This window comes from Mixophyes fleayi, chromosome 2 (assembly GCF_038048845.1).
Source record: "Mixophyes fleayi isolate aMixFle1 chromosome 2, aMixFle1.hap1, whole genome shotgun sequence".
Taxonomy (NCBI): Eukaryota; Metazoa; Chordata; class Amphibia; order Anura; family Limnodynastidae; genus Mixophyes; species Mixophyes fleayi.
Window position 1 is genome coordinate 238,192,136 of NC_134403.1, and position 15,737 is coordinate 238,207,872.

General features: G+C 45.7%; 1 protein-coding gene across 1 annotated transcript in view; it reads right to left on the bottom strand.

The window, feature by feature from the left end:
* LOC142140326 (uncharacterized) overlaps positions 1-4,653 on the bottom strand; it is a 36,938-nt gene extending 32,285 nt beyond the window's left edge. Inside the window, exon 1 of the mRNA XM_075198119.1 lies at positions 4,113-4,653. Within this exon, the coding sequence (XP_075054220.1) occupies positions 4,113-4,154 (42 nt within the window). The 5' untranslated portion in view covers positions 4,155-4,653. The remainder of the gene's footprint in view (positions 1-4,112) is intronic.
* Positions 4,654-15,737: the final 11,084 nt, after the last annotated feature.

The following is a 15,737-nucleotide window of genomic DNA, read 5'->3' on the forward strand; positions in this document are numbered from 1 at the left end:
TAGTTAGTGCAGCAACTTGCCAAATAGCTTCTTCTTGGAAGAATCCCCCAACGCTTCAAATGGTCTGCGGTCGGGTCTAGCACACCTACCAAATGGAAAATATCACAAGCATCCTGATTGGCTCCTCCATGTCTTTCTACACAGTTTGGTCCCCCTGATCTTCATATCATAATCAGCCCTTGATCCAATTCTAACTAGTACTGAACCTGTGACAAGGGGCCTGATACAATGAGGAAAGATAAGATCCGTTCCTTGATGAAAGTTTCGCTGAGTACTTTACTTAGAAACGGGGTCAGATAAGAGAGTCGCAATTCAATAAGGAACGTAAAGTCGAAAAACACACCCACCTTCAGTCCTTTACGCAACGGAATAGAAGATGCAATGGATCCTAAGCAAGTAACTCACTTAACAAGTTCTGCTATGTTTACATCCGCTACGTTAAGCTAAGAAATACGTCATGCCAAATGTGGGAGGTCCGACGAGTTTGTTTACAAATGTTAAAACACAATCCAGTGTATTGCAATGCAGCTGTAACCTCATTATTCCTTTTCACATTTACCTGTTTTGTAAACCTTGAACCAATGACTTTGGAATGTTTTTAATTACCTTAATCCACACACCTTCTTGCTCTGCTACATGAAAGAAAGATCATATGATGGGTTTGTTTGAGTTTGAGTTGAACTGAGCGCATGTTGACGCTAGCATAAATAAATATGCATAAATAATCTTTAAAATTTATGTTGCTCTAAAATCTTGTCCCGAACGTAAAAAATGCATAGCGTACTTTTCCATAATCGATACATACATAGTACAGTACATGCAACCTCCACACGGAGAAAGGGTGTGCATCAGGATTAGAACTCATGACTCCATTTTTGGAAGGTTAATTAGCTAACCACTAAGGCAACGTTCTTTTTGAAAAAAGAGTGAGAAGCTCAACAATACAGCATGCGTGCTACAGATTAAAGTGCTAGCTAATAGTACTCTTAATTATTATCCAAAAATATATGCCAATTATGAACCTCACAGGTACCTTAGTGGTTAGCACTTTGGTCTCACAAAAGTGGCGTCATGAGTTTGAATACCAAGCATGGCTGTAGCATCATTTAATGAAAGAAACACCAGAGGAGCTTTGGACAAAACCAGCTTGTTTTTTTACGTCGTTCAAAGTGATCTACTACACGCTCAACCACAATGACAAATCTGCCCTCATATTTTACATGTATCTCCCACTCAAATGCAACTTTCTTAGGGCAAGTTGTTTTGTTTTCTTGCTGACAATGTTAATGTTTTAACTTTCCAAAAGTATGATGGCCCACAGGTGACATGCACGTTATTATGTGCACGCTGACATTTATTACTAGGAACGGTGTGTTGATTTGGAGGGGACAGGCTCCTTGGAGTTAAATGCCACATTGTTTGGAAACCGTGTTTTTTCCGGCATTACGGCTTATATATTATGTTACGTACTCAGCTTTACCCAAAAAGAAAGCTGACCACAGTCAAGCAGGATCGTGGTTTTAGTTGCTTGCACTTCTGCCTTACAGCAATTAGGTCATGAGTTCAATTTTGTATGTTCTCTTAAATGTTTGCATGGGTTTACTCCGATGTTGTAAGTTAACATTTAAAAATAGAGAAGCTCCAGGCGCTTAGACAACATGAAATAAAAATCAAACATAGACAACATGATGTTATTTAAAATATAATAAAAACACAGATAAATACATATATATACCAAAAGCTTCTGGCCAGATAGCTAAAAACAAAAACAAAATCAGATCAATAACAAAAAATAAAAATCAATGGCATGAATAGCAGCGATATAAGTCAAAAAATAGGCTAGGCAAATAATTTTGCAAATAAAACCATCCAGCAGGAGTCCTCAATCTCCTCGCTAGTCTTAATACAAAGTGGGGAGAAAGCGGGGAGAGAGTCCACTACCGAAGCCTTCCAACAGAAAAAAACAAAAAAAAGGGGGATAAAAATTAAAACACTCACTCTGTGGTCGTATAGCGGTAAATATACCATCCGATGGAAGTCCTCAACCCCTCGTGAAAAATAGTCAAGGAAGGTAAGAAAAAGTCCACTCACGGAACCTCTCAGGATACAAGTGAAAGGAATGCATAAATTACCAGAGAAACAGTTCCAACTGTCACATCTGCGCCTGTAATGAAACTTTGCATCCGGCTTTCATCAGTCATGTGATCCCGTATAGCTGATTCCGCTACTTTCAGTACATGGAAAAGGTGTATATTAAAAAGGGTTCTGATCAATCAAAACAAGTAAAGTCCATACCTATGCTTTTCGGCTGTAGATAGTAAAGGCTTCGTCAGGATCCCTGACGAAGCCTTTACTATCTACAGGCGAAACACGTAGGTTTGGACTTTACGAGGTGCCGCAGGAGTCTACCAGTTTCTCCCCCTTTTAACTACTATATGGGCGCAGAGTCCGTGGACCTCTTGACCTGTTCCGGGAGTCTTTGGAAGGGGAGCTACCCACCCAGGATGTCTCTGCGGTATAGTATGTGTTAAAGTTCAGAGATCGGTTAGAGAATCTCATGGGGCTCGTGTAGGCTAAGCTAGCCGAAGCGCAGGCAAAACAAAAACTTGGTATGCGGCGCATACCATACTTGGGTGCGCGTGCCAGACTATTTGAGGTAGAGTAGAAGGTCCTTGTTCTGATACCCATGCTCCAGAACTAGCCCAAGGCTGCCTGGGCTGGACTGTATACAGTCTCAAAATGCCGGTGTGACATCACTTACATGGTGTCATTTGATAACTACAGTAGGTGACAGCGGACCTACCACTTAAATATGTTGAAGGCATACCATGAGTGTGTGAAGTCAGTAGCAGTGGTTTGCTGCATACTGACTGAGGAACCAGGAAGTGACCTACTTCCTGACCTCCTTGCGGATGCCAGAATTGAAGGTGATATAGAGGAAGTGGGCTGGGATGAGCAGTTGATTAACCGCAAGAGGGAGCAGCTTGAGGCAGTGCTTTGACCCTTTGCAACTCAGTACAGTTGAAAGCCCTGTCGGACTTCCTTGGTGATGCACCATGTGGACACTGATGAGTATAGGCCAGTTAAGCAACCCGCTTATCGGGTCTCACCAGAGGCCAAAGAAAGTATATACAAGAAGGTACAGGAAATGCTAGAGCTAGGGTTGATCCAGCCTCATTCTGGATTCCACAGCTGTGTCTTTGCTGTCTGAGAACCAGTGTGGACACTGGGAGCAAGCCCAGAGAGGATGGAGGATCCTGGGGGAGAAGTGCAGGAAAGTCCCCAGGCTTTCGGGCCTAGCTTAGGCCATGCTCCTAAGGAGCATAATCAAGCTGAAAAAGACAAGGCGAGTTCCCAGGCTTTTGGGCCTAACACAGGCCCTACTTTGAATGTGCAAGCTCCAGGGAAAACCTTGATTATACCTCAGGATGGAAACGAGGCCCAGCTGCAGAGGCCCAGTCATGGCACTGTGTTGAGAGCATACACCCAGAAGAGTATCCAGACTGTGGATTCAGCTGTTTCTACTGCAAAGGCCCAGGGGCCTATATCAGGCTCTGTACCAAGTAAGCCTGTTGCTACTAACAACTTGGTGGTGAATCCAGCTATCACTAAGGTGGTGAAGACTCAGGAATCTAACACAGACCCTGCATCTAAAAATACTACTGCAGTAAAAAGGCACAAGTTCCTAATGCAGGCTCTGTGCCAAGCAAGCCTGCCTCTGGAAATATGGAAGTAAGTTCAGTGACTGTAAATATAACTGGTAGTATGGATGTGCAAGCTAATGTTGAACCTGTATTATGTGAAGTGGCTATGGAGACAGTGCCTGCTGGCAACACTGATACGGCACAGAAGGGGTGTGTGAATATTGTGAATATGTGCCTCTCTGAATCAGCTCCCAGTGAGAAAGATGAGTCTGCGGTTAGGGAGCAAATACTAGACCTAGAATCTGGGATTGCAAGGGTTAAAAAACAAATTGTTGCAAAAAAAAAGGAAACAGAACAATGCTTATAGCACTGACAGGGTAACCTTCACAGCAGAAATTAAAGAATTGGAAGAAATCCTTCTTAACAAAGAACAAGTACTGCAAGGGTTAATTGAAAAGTTACACTCACCATCAGAAGAATCATTGTCTGAGAAAGAGGAGTGCTTGACATCTGAACCCTTGCCTATTAATGCTCCTGTTGTTTGTGATGTTCAAGGTCCAATGGAGACCATTTTATATAATAATATAAGAGTAATGGAGGTTGACTTGCCAGTGACGGAGCTGCAAGAAGCCGCGGCCATTATAGATAGGGAGATGGTGCCTGCTGCAGTTGCTGTGGTTGGCTCAGGATCCCCTGTCTGTAGCCCGATTCCTGTGAGTGCAGGCTCCGTGCCTGTTATTACTGATGCAGCTGCAGCTGTGATGTATCGGCCTCACCCTGTGTGTGTGGTCCATTCAAGCCGCAGCGATGCTGCTGGCTCTCGTGTTGTATTGAAGCCTATTTCAGTGTCTGACAGGAGCGCGTGCAAGGCATCGGTGAGTGCAGCTGTGTCGGATCCCCCATTGCCTGTCTGTGCCAATAGGAATGAAGCCATCTTATCCTTGCCAGCAGTGGAGGTTAACTCTGCAAGTAGAGGGGGCGGAGCTGTGGTGCTGGTGATCGGGAGAAATCTGCCAGTGTTTGCTACTTCCGTGCCAGTGAATACAGGTATAGTCCAGCAATGTCTGAATAGATGTGATATGAATAATGTGCAGGGTTATGTGGTAGATACTGTTTATGGTCTATTATGTGTGCCTCCTAGAGCAAAGGCAGCCTTGATGTGATTGAGTCAGCTGCAAAATACATGCCAAATATGCTGCCACAGGATATTAGGGTAAAAAAGCAGTTTCTGGTGTAAATAGTAGTGGGAGTTTGCGGGGGGTTAAATCTGCTGTTGTAACAGCTCCCTGTTTGGTGATTACTGATGTGCCCTCTGCAGTAGTAAACCCTAATCCTATGTGTGAAGCTTCCGTTCCTGCACCAGTTGGGGTACCTGGTCCCATTTCCTATGCTAAGGCAGTATTGGGAGTGGTGCCTGGTGTTGCAGCACCTACTGTCCCTCAAATGTGTATCAGAGGGCAGCCCCCTAAGAGGAGGAATGTTGTTCAATTGAAATGTGTGAGTGGTGAGACACCTACTAGACCTGCCTTTTTGGATAGTTTTGATTATAAAGCTAAGGATCTTTTTGCATGCATACATCCTGTGAGTTCTCCTGATTTTGATGTCAGCTTTTGTTCTTACTATGGGTTGCAAGATTTTTGGGCTAAGTGGGGAAGGCAGAAAGATACAGAGCCATGGTCCAATTTCTGAGCAATCCCGGTCAGGCGCCAAGAAAGGGTGCGTGTGACCATATTAGTTAGGAACGAATCTCTACCTAAATCTGACTTGTGTTTTTGGTTAAAAGGATACGCGGACTTAGCGTCCCCCTTGGAGAAAGTTCCCGATCCGAGCCGCCATGTCTGGGGTGGCGGGTGGTGTGCCATTTTCCATCTGCGATGCACGGAGGCTGGTGTGCTGCACGTACCATCTGCGGCCTTTATTGGTCGCGACCGGATTCAATGCTTTTACCCGGGCCAGCCGAGGATGTGTCATCACTGTGGTGACTTCCGCCACCTCAGCATGAATTGTCCCGTTCAAAAGTGTGGCCATTGCAGGGATCAGGGACATGAGGCCAGGTCATGTGTAAAGATTAAATGTAATTTATGTGGTGAGGTTGGTCATCCCTTTAGTCGCTGCCCTCACGCCTCCCACAATGCATGTGAAATATGTTATATAGGACTGGTTCAGGCTGCAGAGTTAATGGAAATAGGGGTAAGTGTGCCATCTGTGGTGAGCCCTGTCCAGGCCCCAGGTCCTTCTTCTGTATCTCCCCCCCCCCTCCCCTACCAGGACCTTCTTCAGTGTCTGCTACCGCTCCCCCTCTCCCCTCCCAGCCGGTGTTGGCCCAGTCCACTGTGCCAGTTGCAAAACCAACAATTATGGAGGAAGAAGCCCCCTTTACAGTGCAAGGGAAGAAGGGGAGAAGGAGTCGGGCTGTAAAGTCTGGTGAGGAAAAGCTTATCCTATCTAACCGTTTCCTATCCTTCTCAAGTGATGAGGAGTCAGAAGGAGAAATAGTGAGGGGTGAGAACGGTAGCTTGCAATTTAGGCTTAAGGTCACGAGGAGGAGGAGGAAGGTCAAAAGCCCATCCCCATTAAGGGTAGAACCCAAATATAAGAAACCAAAGGACAAGTCAAAAAAGAAGGTAGCAGGTAAAATGACAGCTAGGGTTCTGATTGGGGAAAATTTCTTGAAGGCACCTTTAAGTTTGCGCAAGTCTCTCCTTGTGGAGGAGTTGGCCACAGTAACCTCTTCCTCCCCGGGAATATCTGCCACCCCTTTAGAGATCTCTCACCCCCCGGAGGACTCTTTCCCTCCATTGGTTCATTCAGTTTCCTCCAAAGCCTCACCTCCTGTCCTGGTATCGTCTATTCAGGCCCCTTCCCTCCTGGTTTTCCCGGATATTCCAGACCCTGGTCCCCCACCCCCTGGTCCACCTGATCCGACAAAGGTTAAGGGATTAGTGGGTCTGCCTAAGGCAGGCACGGAGGGTGAAGTGAATGTTGGTAGTCCTCCTATCTCTGCCATTTCTTCTGGTATTGTTTCCCCTGGGCCGGATAAGATGACCTCCGAAGATGAGGAGGTAAACCTTCTTGACACCGATATGGCCGGGGTTAGTGTAAAAAGATGGGGCTCCTCTGACGAGGACTCCAGTAAGCAAGTAAAGAGAAAGTGATCTGGGTCCTACTTGCTATAACTCAGAATGGCAGTTTCCCAGCCCATAAAGTTTGCCACTATTAATGTGGCATCCATCTTGTCTGAACGTGCTCACTATATGGCCTTCAATTTTTTCAACACGCTTGAGGTTGACATTTTATTTTTGCAGGAGACTAGGGTGGGGCAGCTTGCGGATCTCCATAAGACGAAGCGGGAGTGGAGACGTGGCCCCTCATTCTGGTCTCTTGCGGCTGAGCCGTACAGTGGGTTGGCGGTCCTTTTTACCAACATGATAACTCTCCAGCGAGTTATAGAGTTACAGGCAGGTAGATGTATGATTTTAGATGTCAACCTGAGGGGGCATAACCTGAGACTAATTAATATCTATGGTCCACAAAGCAAGTGGGACAGGAAATGCCTTTTCGAGGAGATAAAACCGTACCTTTTTACAGCCCGGCAGTTGGTTTCTGCAGGTGATTTTAACACCATCATCAGGCCAAAAGACAGGGGGGGCGCACAGACTACTCTGGGCTATGATTCTAATTTTTTAGTTAACATGGTTAGGCAGGCAGGTCTGGTGGATGTGCACATTCGCCATTACCCAGACCTCACAGGTTTCACCTTTATTTGAGGTAGTTGTAGATCTAGAATAGACAGGGTTTTTGTTAAGGAGGGCTCGATGACTTCGGCACCAGTGCTGAGGCCTGTGGAGTTCTCCGATCACATTTGCCTGTGTGTATCCTTGAACGCCTCAGAAACTCCTCAGAAAGGTAGGGGCCTTTGGCGCCTGAACCCTAGGCTCCTTGAGGAGGTGATCAGACAGTCCTTCAGTGACTTCTTTGAAGCACAGGAGTCACTTTTGGAGGCGGGATAGAGTAGGTCTGAGTGGTGGGAGATGTGTAAAAAGAGGACTGGGAACTTCTTCCGCAACCTCGTAGCCAGAAAGAACTTGCTGAATGAAAATTCCTACCAGACCTTGAGAAGGAAATTAGGATTCTTGATCTCTGAGCAGGGAGATGGTGGGGAGATCTCCTGGGTGAAGGCTCGGATGAAGGAGTTACAGTACAACCGGTTTGCTTCCTTGGTTCTGGAAAGGGATTATGGGAAATTCCACTCACCTGATCCTTACCAGAGTTGTAGGAAGTCTGTCAATGCTAAGGAGGTGAGGGGCCTGTGTGATGCCGGGGGTGTTCTCAGGAAAGATAAGGAGGGCATTCTCGGTGTTGTACGGTCTTTCTACTCCTCTCTTTTGTCTGAGAAGCCACTCATCAGAGAAAAGATGGACCGGTTTCTGAGGGAAGACACCCGGACTTGTGAGTCCCGACAGTTCGTTTGCTGCCTTGGGTGATGAGATAACAGCAGATGAGGTCAAAGTGGCCATAGATCAATTATCTATGAAGAAGTCACCAGGACCGGACGGCTTGACCTCCGAGTTTTATAAGACCTTTAAAGACCTTTTGACCCCTCGTCTTGTGGAGGTATTCAATGAGAGCCTGGGCAGAGGAATCCTTCCTCCCTCCATGAGGCTGTCTGCTCTTATTTTATTATCTAAAGGGAAGGACCCGTCACATATTGAGAACTGGCGCCCCATAGCCCTTCTCAATACTGACAGGAAGATTCTGGCAAAAGTAATTTTAAACAGGCTGATGACGATCTCCATCCAGATTCTTTCTCCCTCCCAGCACTGCACCGTGAAGGGCCGCAGCACGTTTATTGCTGTCCTTGGGATCCGGGAGGCCATTGAACGCTGCCGTGCTGAGAAGTGGGGGAAATACTTACTAGCGTTGGATCAGTCGAATGGCTTTTGATCGGGTAAATCATGAGTACCTGTGGGCTCTCCTTCTGTGGTATGGGCTCCCGGTGCGGGTGGTTAATTGGCTCCAGACAATCTACAGGCAGGCCGAGAGCTTCCCTCTTGTGAATGGTTGGGTGGGTCCATCTTTCGCGGTTGACTCTGGTGTAAGGCAGGGTTGCCCCTGAGCCTTCTTCTGTATGTGTTCGCCCTCGACCCCTTCATTCGGAGGTTAGGTGGCAGCACTGCAGAGGGTGTGCGACTGGGCCCGGGTCGTCCGCTGAGGGTCGTGGCCTACGCCTATGATGTCACTTTTGTCTTGTTGAGTCCCGCGGAGGCATTGGAGGTGGCAACTCTAATCAGTGGGTACTCCAAAGCCAGTGGCTTAGAGGTAAACCAGGAGAAGAGTGAGGTTTTCTGGATGGGGGAGGAAGGCCAGCAGTTTGACCTTCCAGACACCCTCCCCCGGGCCAGCCAGGAGATCGAGATCTTAGGCATTAAATTCGGCCCTGGTGATTATGCCAGTCGAAATTTGGAGGCTAGACTGGTTGTAGTTACCCAGAAAGTAGAGAGCTGGAAGAGGTGGAAGCTATCTCTGAGGGAAAGGGTAGACTTGACCAAGACCTTCCTGATTCCAGTTTTTCTGTATGTTAGTTACGTGTGCCTCTTGCCGGAGTCTTTATGGACCAAGGTCTATGCCATGTTTTTCCAGCTCTTATGGGGGAACCGGTTGAACCTCATTAAGCGAACTGTGACCTATAAATCGAGGAGGGAGGGAGGCCTGGCGGGTGGTGAATTGGCTTCGTACTATTTACAAACAGGCCGAGAGCTTCCCTCTTGTGAATGGTTGGGTGGGTCCGTTCTTTGTGGTCAACTCTGGAGTAAGGCAGGGTTGCCCCCTGAGCCCCCTCTTGTATGTGTTTGCAATAGATCCTTTCATTCGAAGGATTGAAGTCAGCTCGATAGGATGGGTGCTGTTGGGTCCGGAGAGTCCTTTGAAGGTGGTGGCCTACGCGGACGATATCACTGTCATCTTGTCGAGTCCTGCGGAAGCAATGGAGTTAGCAACTCTGGTCTGCAGGTACTCCGAGGCCAGTGGCTTGAAAATAAATCAGGAAAAGAGTGAGGTTTTCTGGATGGGGGAGGAAGGTGGCAGTTTGATCTTCCGGACAGCCTTCTCTGGGCCAGTAGTAAGATCAAAATTTTAGGAATTCAATTTGGACCTGGTGATTTATGTTAAACAAATCTGGGAGATAAAACTGGAGGAAGCTTCTCGGAAAGTGGAGAGCTGGAGGAGGTGGAAGCTTACTTTTAGGGAAAGAGTAGACCTTGTGAAGACCTACCTGATCCCGGAGTTTCTCTACATTAGCTACATGTGCCTTTTGCCACAGTCTTTATAGTCTAGGGTTTATGCAGTTTTCTTCCTTTTACTTTGAGGGGAATAGGCTGAACCTGAGCAAGCGAACTGTGACCTACAGAACGAGGAGGGATGGTGGCCTGGGTATGGTTACCCACTGCTGTTCTTTCTAACAACTTTTGTTAAAGTTGCACCTTTAGTAGTCTATTTCCTGAGACTCCTCTTCAATGGATAGGTGGCTTCAGGATTTGGGTGCAACCCTTCCTTAATGTTTAGATGGAAAGTGGCAGGGTAAGGAGCTTCCGGGTCCGACATGGATATCTCCTGGCCTATGCGTCTCTAGGATTGAAAGTGACAAGACGTTGGGGCCTGGAGGCAGGAGAAGTCAAGAACTCCTCTAGAAGGGAGTTGGAGAGGAGAATCCTGCACTCTCACTTCTGGGTTCAGCTGTCACTGAGGGACTGCCCAGGTGATATATGTTCGGAGGGTCTTTCCTTGGTCATTTAAGGGAGAGTGCCTATAAAATTTTGGGATATTGCCTGGCTCTCTTTCAATGGGAGACTCTATGTGAGAGGGAACCTGAGGTATAGAAGGGCCAATGATCATGGTTGTCCACATGAGGTGTGTACAGGGAAGGAGGAGACCATGGACCACTTCTTGCTTGAGTATCCCGTTAACATAGAAATATACAGGAGAGTTTCCAGGTCCTTGGGCACTCCTTGCCATCTGGCGCTCAGTTACCCTGAATGGGTCTATGGAGCCCATCTGTGGCTGCCTATCCTTTGAGTGAATACATATCATTATTTTTATATATGGCTTTGCATATATCTAAGTGTTCAGGTTATCTCTACTTTGCTTAAGAATACTTTTGGGGGTTTGTTGTGGTTTTTGGTGGTTGGGGGTAGTTTGATGTGTATTTTGGGGTTTGATGCGTGATGTTATTATTTTATGATATTTATTGTATTTTCTTTTACTTTGGACTTTCTGTTGGACTTTTATGGGGCAGATCATCCCCTGAAGCATATTTATGTTCTTTTTATTTGGGTGCCTCACTCTCATTAATTTGTCTGTATCCGGTTGCAATATATATATCTATATATATATATATATATATATATATATATATATATATATATATATATATATAAATAAAAACATTTTCAGCCATTATTAGTCCATGGGCATCCTCCATTGTATTGGTTCCCAAGAAGGACAAGACAACGCTGTTTTGCGTAGGCTACCGCTGGTTGCTCTAGTTGACCGTGTCTGATGCCTATCCCCTGCCCCGAACAGATGCTCTGTTATACGAGTTGGCTGGAGCAAAGTATATTTTCACCTTTGACTTGAGCAAGCGGTATTGGCTATTAGATACCACCGACTCCAGAGGCTCAAGAATGATCGGCCTTCATCACCCCATTTGACCTGTTCGAGTTTAAGTCCATGCCATTTGGGATGAAGAACATGCCAGCCACCTTCCAACATGTGGTTGATTACCTGCTGGAAGGGTGTAAAGGCTTTGCTTAGGCTTTTTTGAATGACATTGTCATTTTCAGTAAATCCTGGAATGACCATCTGAAACATGTAGGGCAAGTGTTGGAGAAAATTCAGTGGGCAGGTCTGACCATCAGAGCAGACAAGTGTCAAATTGGGATGTCAGAAGTGCAGTACCTGGGTCATCGTGTGTTGGGAGGTAGGGTTACGCCAGAGCCAGCTAATGTAGAGGCAATCCGAGACTGGCTCCAGCCCACAACCCAGAGACAAGTACTGACCTTCTTAGGGACCGCAGGGTACTACAGATGTTTTGTCCCAGACTTTAGTACTGTAGCAAAGCCGTTGATGGATCTCACTAAGAACAACTACCCAGGTTAGTTAACTGAACTCCCACTTGCGAGCTGGCATTTCAGCCATTAAAATAAGCCCTGGTTCATGCTACAGTGCTGTTGGTGCCCAATTATGACAAGGACTTTCAAGTGTAAACTGATGCATCACAGTATGGGTTTGGAGCAGTACTTAGCTAGGTGGTACCAGATGGGCAGAAGCACCCTGTGGCCTATTTGAGCAGAAAACTGCTAAACCTGGAGTATGCCACAATTGAAAATGAATGTTTGGCCATTGTTTGACCAGTGAAAAAACTTCAGCTTTATTTTTATGGATGACATTTTACTGTGGTGACTGATCATATCCTTTAAAACAAACTTCATGGGAAAATGGCCGATTGTTATGCTGGAGCCTGGCAATTCAAATTTATGGGCCTGATTCATCTAGCAATGGATCCTTATCTTTCCACATTGTAAGTTGCGTAGTGTACTCTAAGTAAAACCAAGGGATCCGCAAACCACATGAGCAACGCAAAGTCGACAAACACACCCACCTGCAGTTCTTTAGGCAACGGAAAACAATAAGCAGCGGATCTCAAGCAATTTACTTAGGTTACAAAATCTGCAACGTTCACTTACGCTATGTTAAGTTAAGCAATGTATACTTCACGACCAATGTGGGAGGGCCGACGAGTTTGTTTACACATATTAAAACACACTTCTTTGGGTATTTATACAAGACAGTTGTCACCAAATTATTCCTTGTCAAGTTTTACATAGTTGGTATACTTTGAACAATGATTTTGGATTGTTTTTAATAAGCGTAATCAACACTTTTCCTAAAAGACGGATTGTATGATAGCTTTGTTTGATTTTGAGTTCAAGTGGCCGTATATTATGGAAAATGCATGTACATCGCTCAATTAAAGAAAAATGCCTAAAGAATCGAAAAATATGTATATAGTTTTATAATTCCATCTGGATCGTTATTAAAATGCAAAGCGTACTCTTTCATAAGTGCTACACACACACATAGCAGAGTGCATACAACCTCTACACAGATAAAGGGAGTGAGTCTGGATTTGAACTCATGACTCCCTTTTTGGAAGGTGGAGTAGCTAACCACTAACACAAACTGCAATTTGTAAAAACAGGGAGAAGAGCAACAATACAGCATGCGTGCTACAGAGGAAAGTGATAGTCAATAGTACTCTTCATTATTAATACAAAATACACACAAAACAGGAATCTCACAGGTAGCTTAGTGGTTAGCACTTTGGCCTCACAAAACTGCCATCATAAGTTCAAATACCAAGCATATCCATAACATCTGTGTGCAGATTGTGGACTTTAATCATTAATCTACAAAACACCACAGGAACCATTTTTTTTTTTACTTTGTCGTACACGCTTGACCACAATGTCAAATCTGCCCTCATATTTAACATGTATTTGCCACTTCACTGCAACTTAATACGGCAACTTGCTTTTTTCATGGCTGACAATGTTAATGTTTGAACTTTCATAAAGTGTCATGGACCACAGTTCACATGCACATTATTATGTGCATGCTGACCTTTATTACTAGGAATGGCCAAAGAGGAGGGCGGGGGTGGATTTGGAGGGGACAGGAATTTTGAAGTTAAATGCAACATGAAAACAGGAAACCTAGTTTAATCAGTATCTACGGCTTACAATTTATGTTATGTACACAGATTTACTCAAACAAAACGCTGACCAGTCGAGTAGCATGGTGGTTTGCGTCACTTGCACTTCTGCCTTACAGCCCTGAGGTCATGAGTATGAGTTCAATTCCCAACCATGGACTGATCTTTGTGGAGTTTGGATGTTCTCTTCAATGTGTGACTGGCTTTACTCTGACATGTGAAGTTAACCTTGGACTACCACTACAATGGCACATGATTTGGGGAACTAGTTAATTAGATATTGCATTTGCCATATACCTTTAATGAATCTTGTCCCCAGGGCACATAAATGATGTGTCTGCTATCACTACAGATGGCCTACATCTTGTGGGGGGTGGATTGTTTGTGGAGGGCACATGTTCCTTTTGCTGACTAGAAAACCTTTTTTTCATCAGCTACTGCTTGTGCTTGTATGTTATTTAGCCATCTTCTTCTCTTGCAAAATATTACAGCTAACATCGGGTCAGCATGGTGGCTTAGTATTTATCACCTCAGATTCCCTGTGCTGGTGTCATGAGTTTGATTCCTGTCCATTGCCTTATGTGTATGGAGTTACTGTTCTTCCCATGTTATAGTGTGGATTTCCTTACTTACGTTTCAAAGACTAGAAACACGATGTTTCTTCATTTGCTCATAGGCACAATTAGTAGGGCTATATAAATGTTGTAACAATGATGGAGTAGTAACAAAACTATGTAGCTTAAATTTTTTTGGGTTTGATTCTAATATCCATTCTTTATTGTCCTTAGACCCACATGTTGTGCATTTGAAATATATTAATAAAGACACACACATACACACACGCCAATGATTCTGTTTGCTAAACGTATCTTCTTTTTAAAACAAACCAAATATTTAAACTATTTACAGTGTGTAAAACAAAAACTATTTACATAAACATAAATAATAAAAAAAAAAATACTCATACAGAGTAGCCCATTCTATCATTTTTTTAATCAATGTTTCTAATATATTTTTTGGTTTTTGGCTAGCATTTCTGCTTCACAGCACTGGGGTCGAGAGTTGTAGAGTTGTAATCCAAACCCTGCTTGAATGTTCTGGAGTTTGGCCCTCAATAATTTAGGAAAGTAAATATTCAGCAACACAAATTAGGAGACAGGAGGCAAAGCAGGTTGGTTGCATTGGAAGGGGAAGGATAACAGAGGGCGGGGATTAGCCCGAGGTAACAAACGCTGAGGGGGCAGGTAAAGGAAAGTAAAAGGCTATCAGGAGTTAACTCCACTGGGGGGCAGGGGTCGGCCAATCAGTGGTGACGTAGGGGGCAGGATTATCGTGGGGGAAGTAGGATAAGGTTCAGGTACAGGCAGCCAACTTCCCCTTTCACTGCTGGAGAGTTTTGGAGTGAGTCTAACCTGCTCTGCTGTCCTGGTGAGATTTTTTTGGTGGAGTGTCTGGCCTTCTCTGAGGAGCTGGGGAGTACTACTGTTAATTTTGTACTGCTGTTGTGCTTTTTTTGTATTGTATTATATTTGTATTTGTGGTCTGCTCCTGTGTTCCCCCAGCTTTTTGCTCAATTCTACCTGAATTGCCTTCTCCTTCCTGCTGCATTTTCCCTCCATTCCTGCATCTTTCCCCCCTGCTATTCCCTTAATTCCTACCTTTCCCTGCTATCCCCCTTTCAGCCCACCTCCACTTTCTCTCCTTTTAAATCCCCCCGTTACTTTTACTGCCCCCTTTTATTCCTCCCGTTTTCCAAGGCCTTCCAGTTTCCACCCCCCTTCCGGTATTCCCACTTGGTGGTCCTAGAATGCTGCGGGCCAAGAGAGCCAGGGCCCCCCCTCTGCCTATTAGAGGCCGCTGCTTCCTCCCCGGCGGGAGGCCGTCGTCTGCTCTGGCTAGGGGAGCCATCGATGATAGGCCCCCATACCCCCCCGCGGCCCGAGCCCCGGGCAAATGCTCTGCTCCGATGGCCGGTAAATATCCCGCCCATGCGCGGTAGTGCACACGTCCTCAAACGCGGGCGCGTCCGGCCGCACATTCGCAGACGGAACCCTGGGCAGCGGCGGCCATGTTAGAGGCAACCTTCTCCGCTGCCACCAATGAATATAGCGATACCCATCCCCCCAGGCACCAGTTGACGGGCAGGGGAAGGGGTGGGGGCACTATTCCCGACGGCGGGCACATTGTTTGCAGGCAGGCGAGAAAAAGCCAGGCCGCGCATGCGCCGTTAGGACAGGGCGACGCGGTGGCCATTTTAACTAAGGGCGCACCAGGATCCCCCAGCGCCCTCCCACTATCACCAACGGTAATTCAGTCCCCACAAA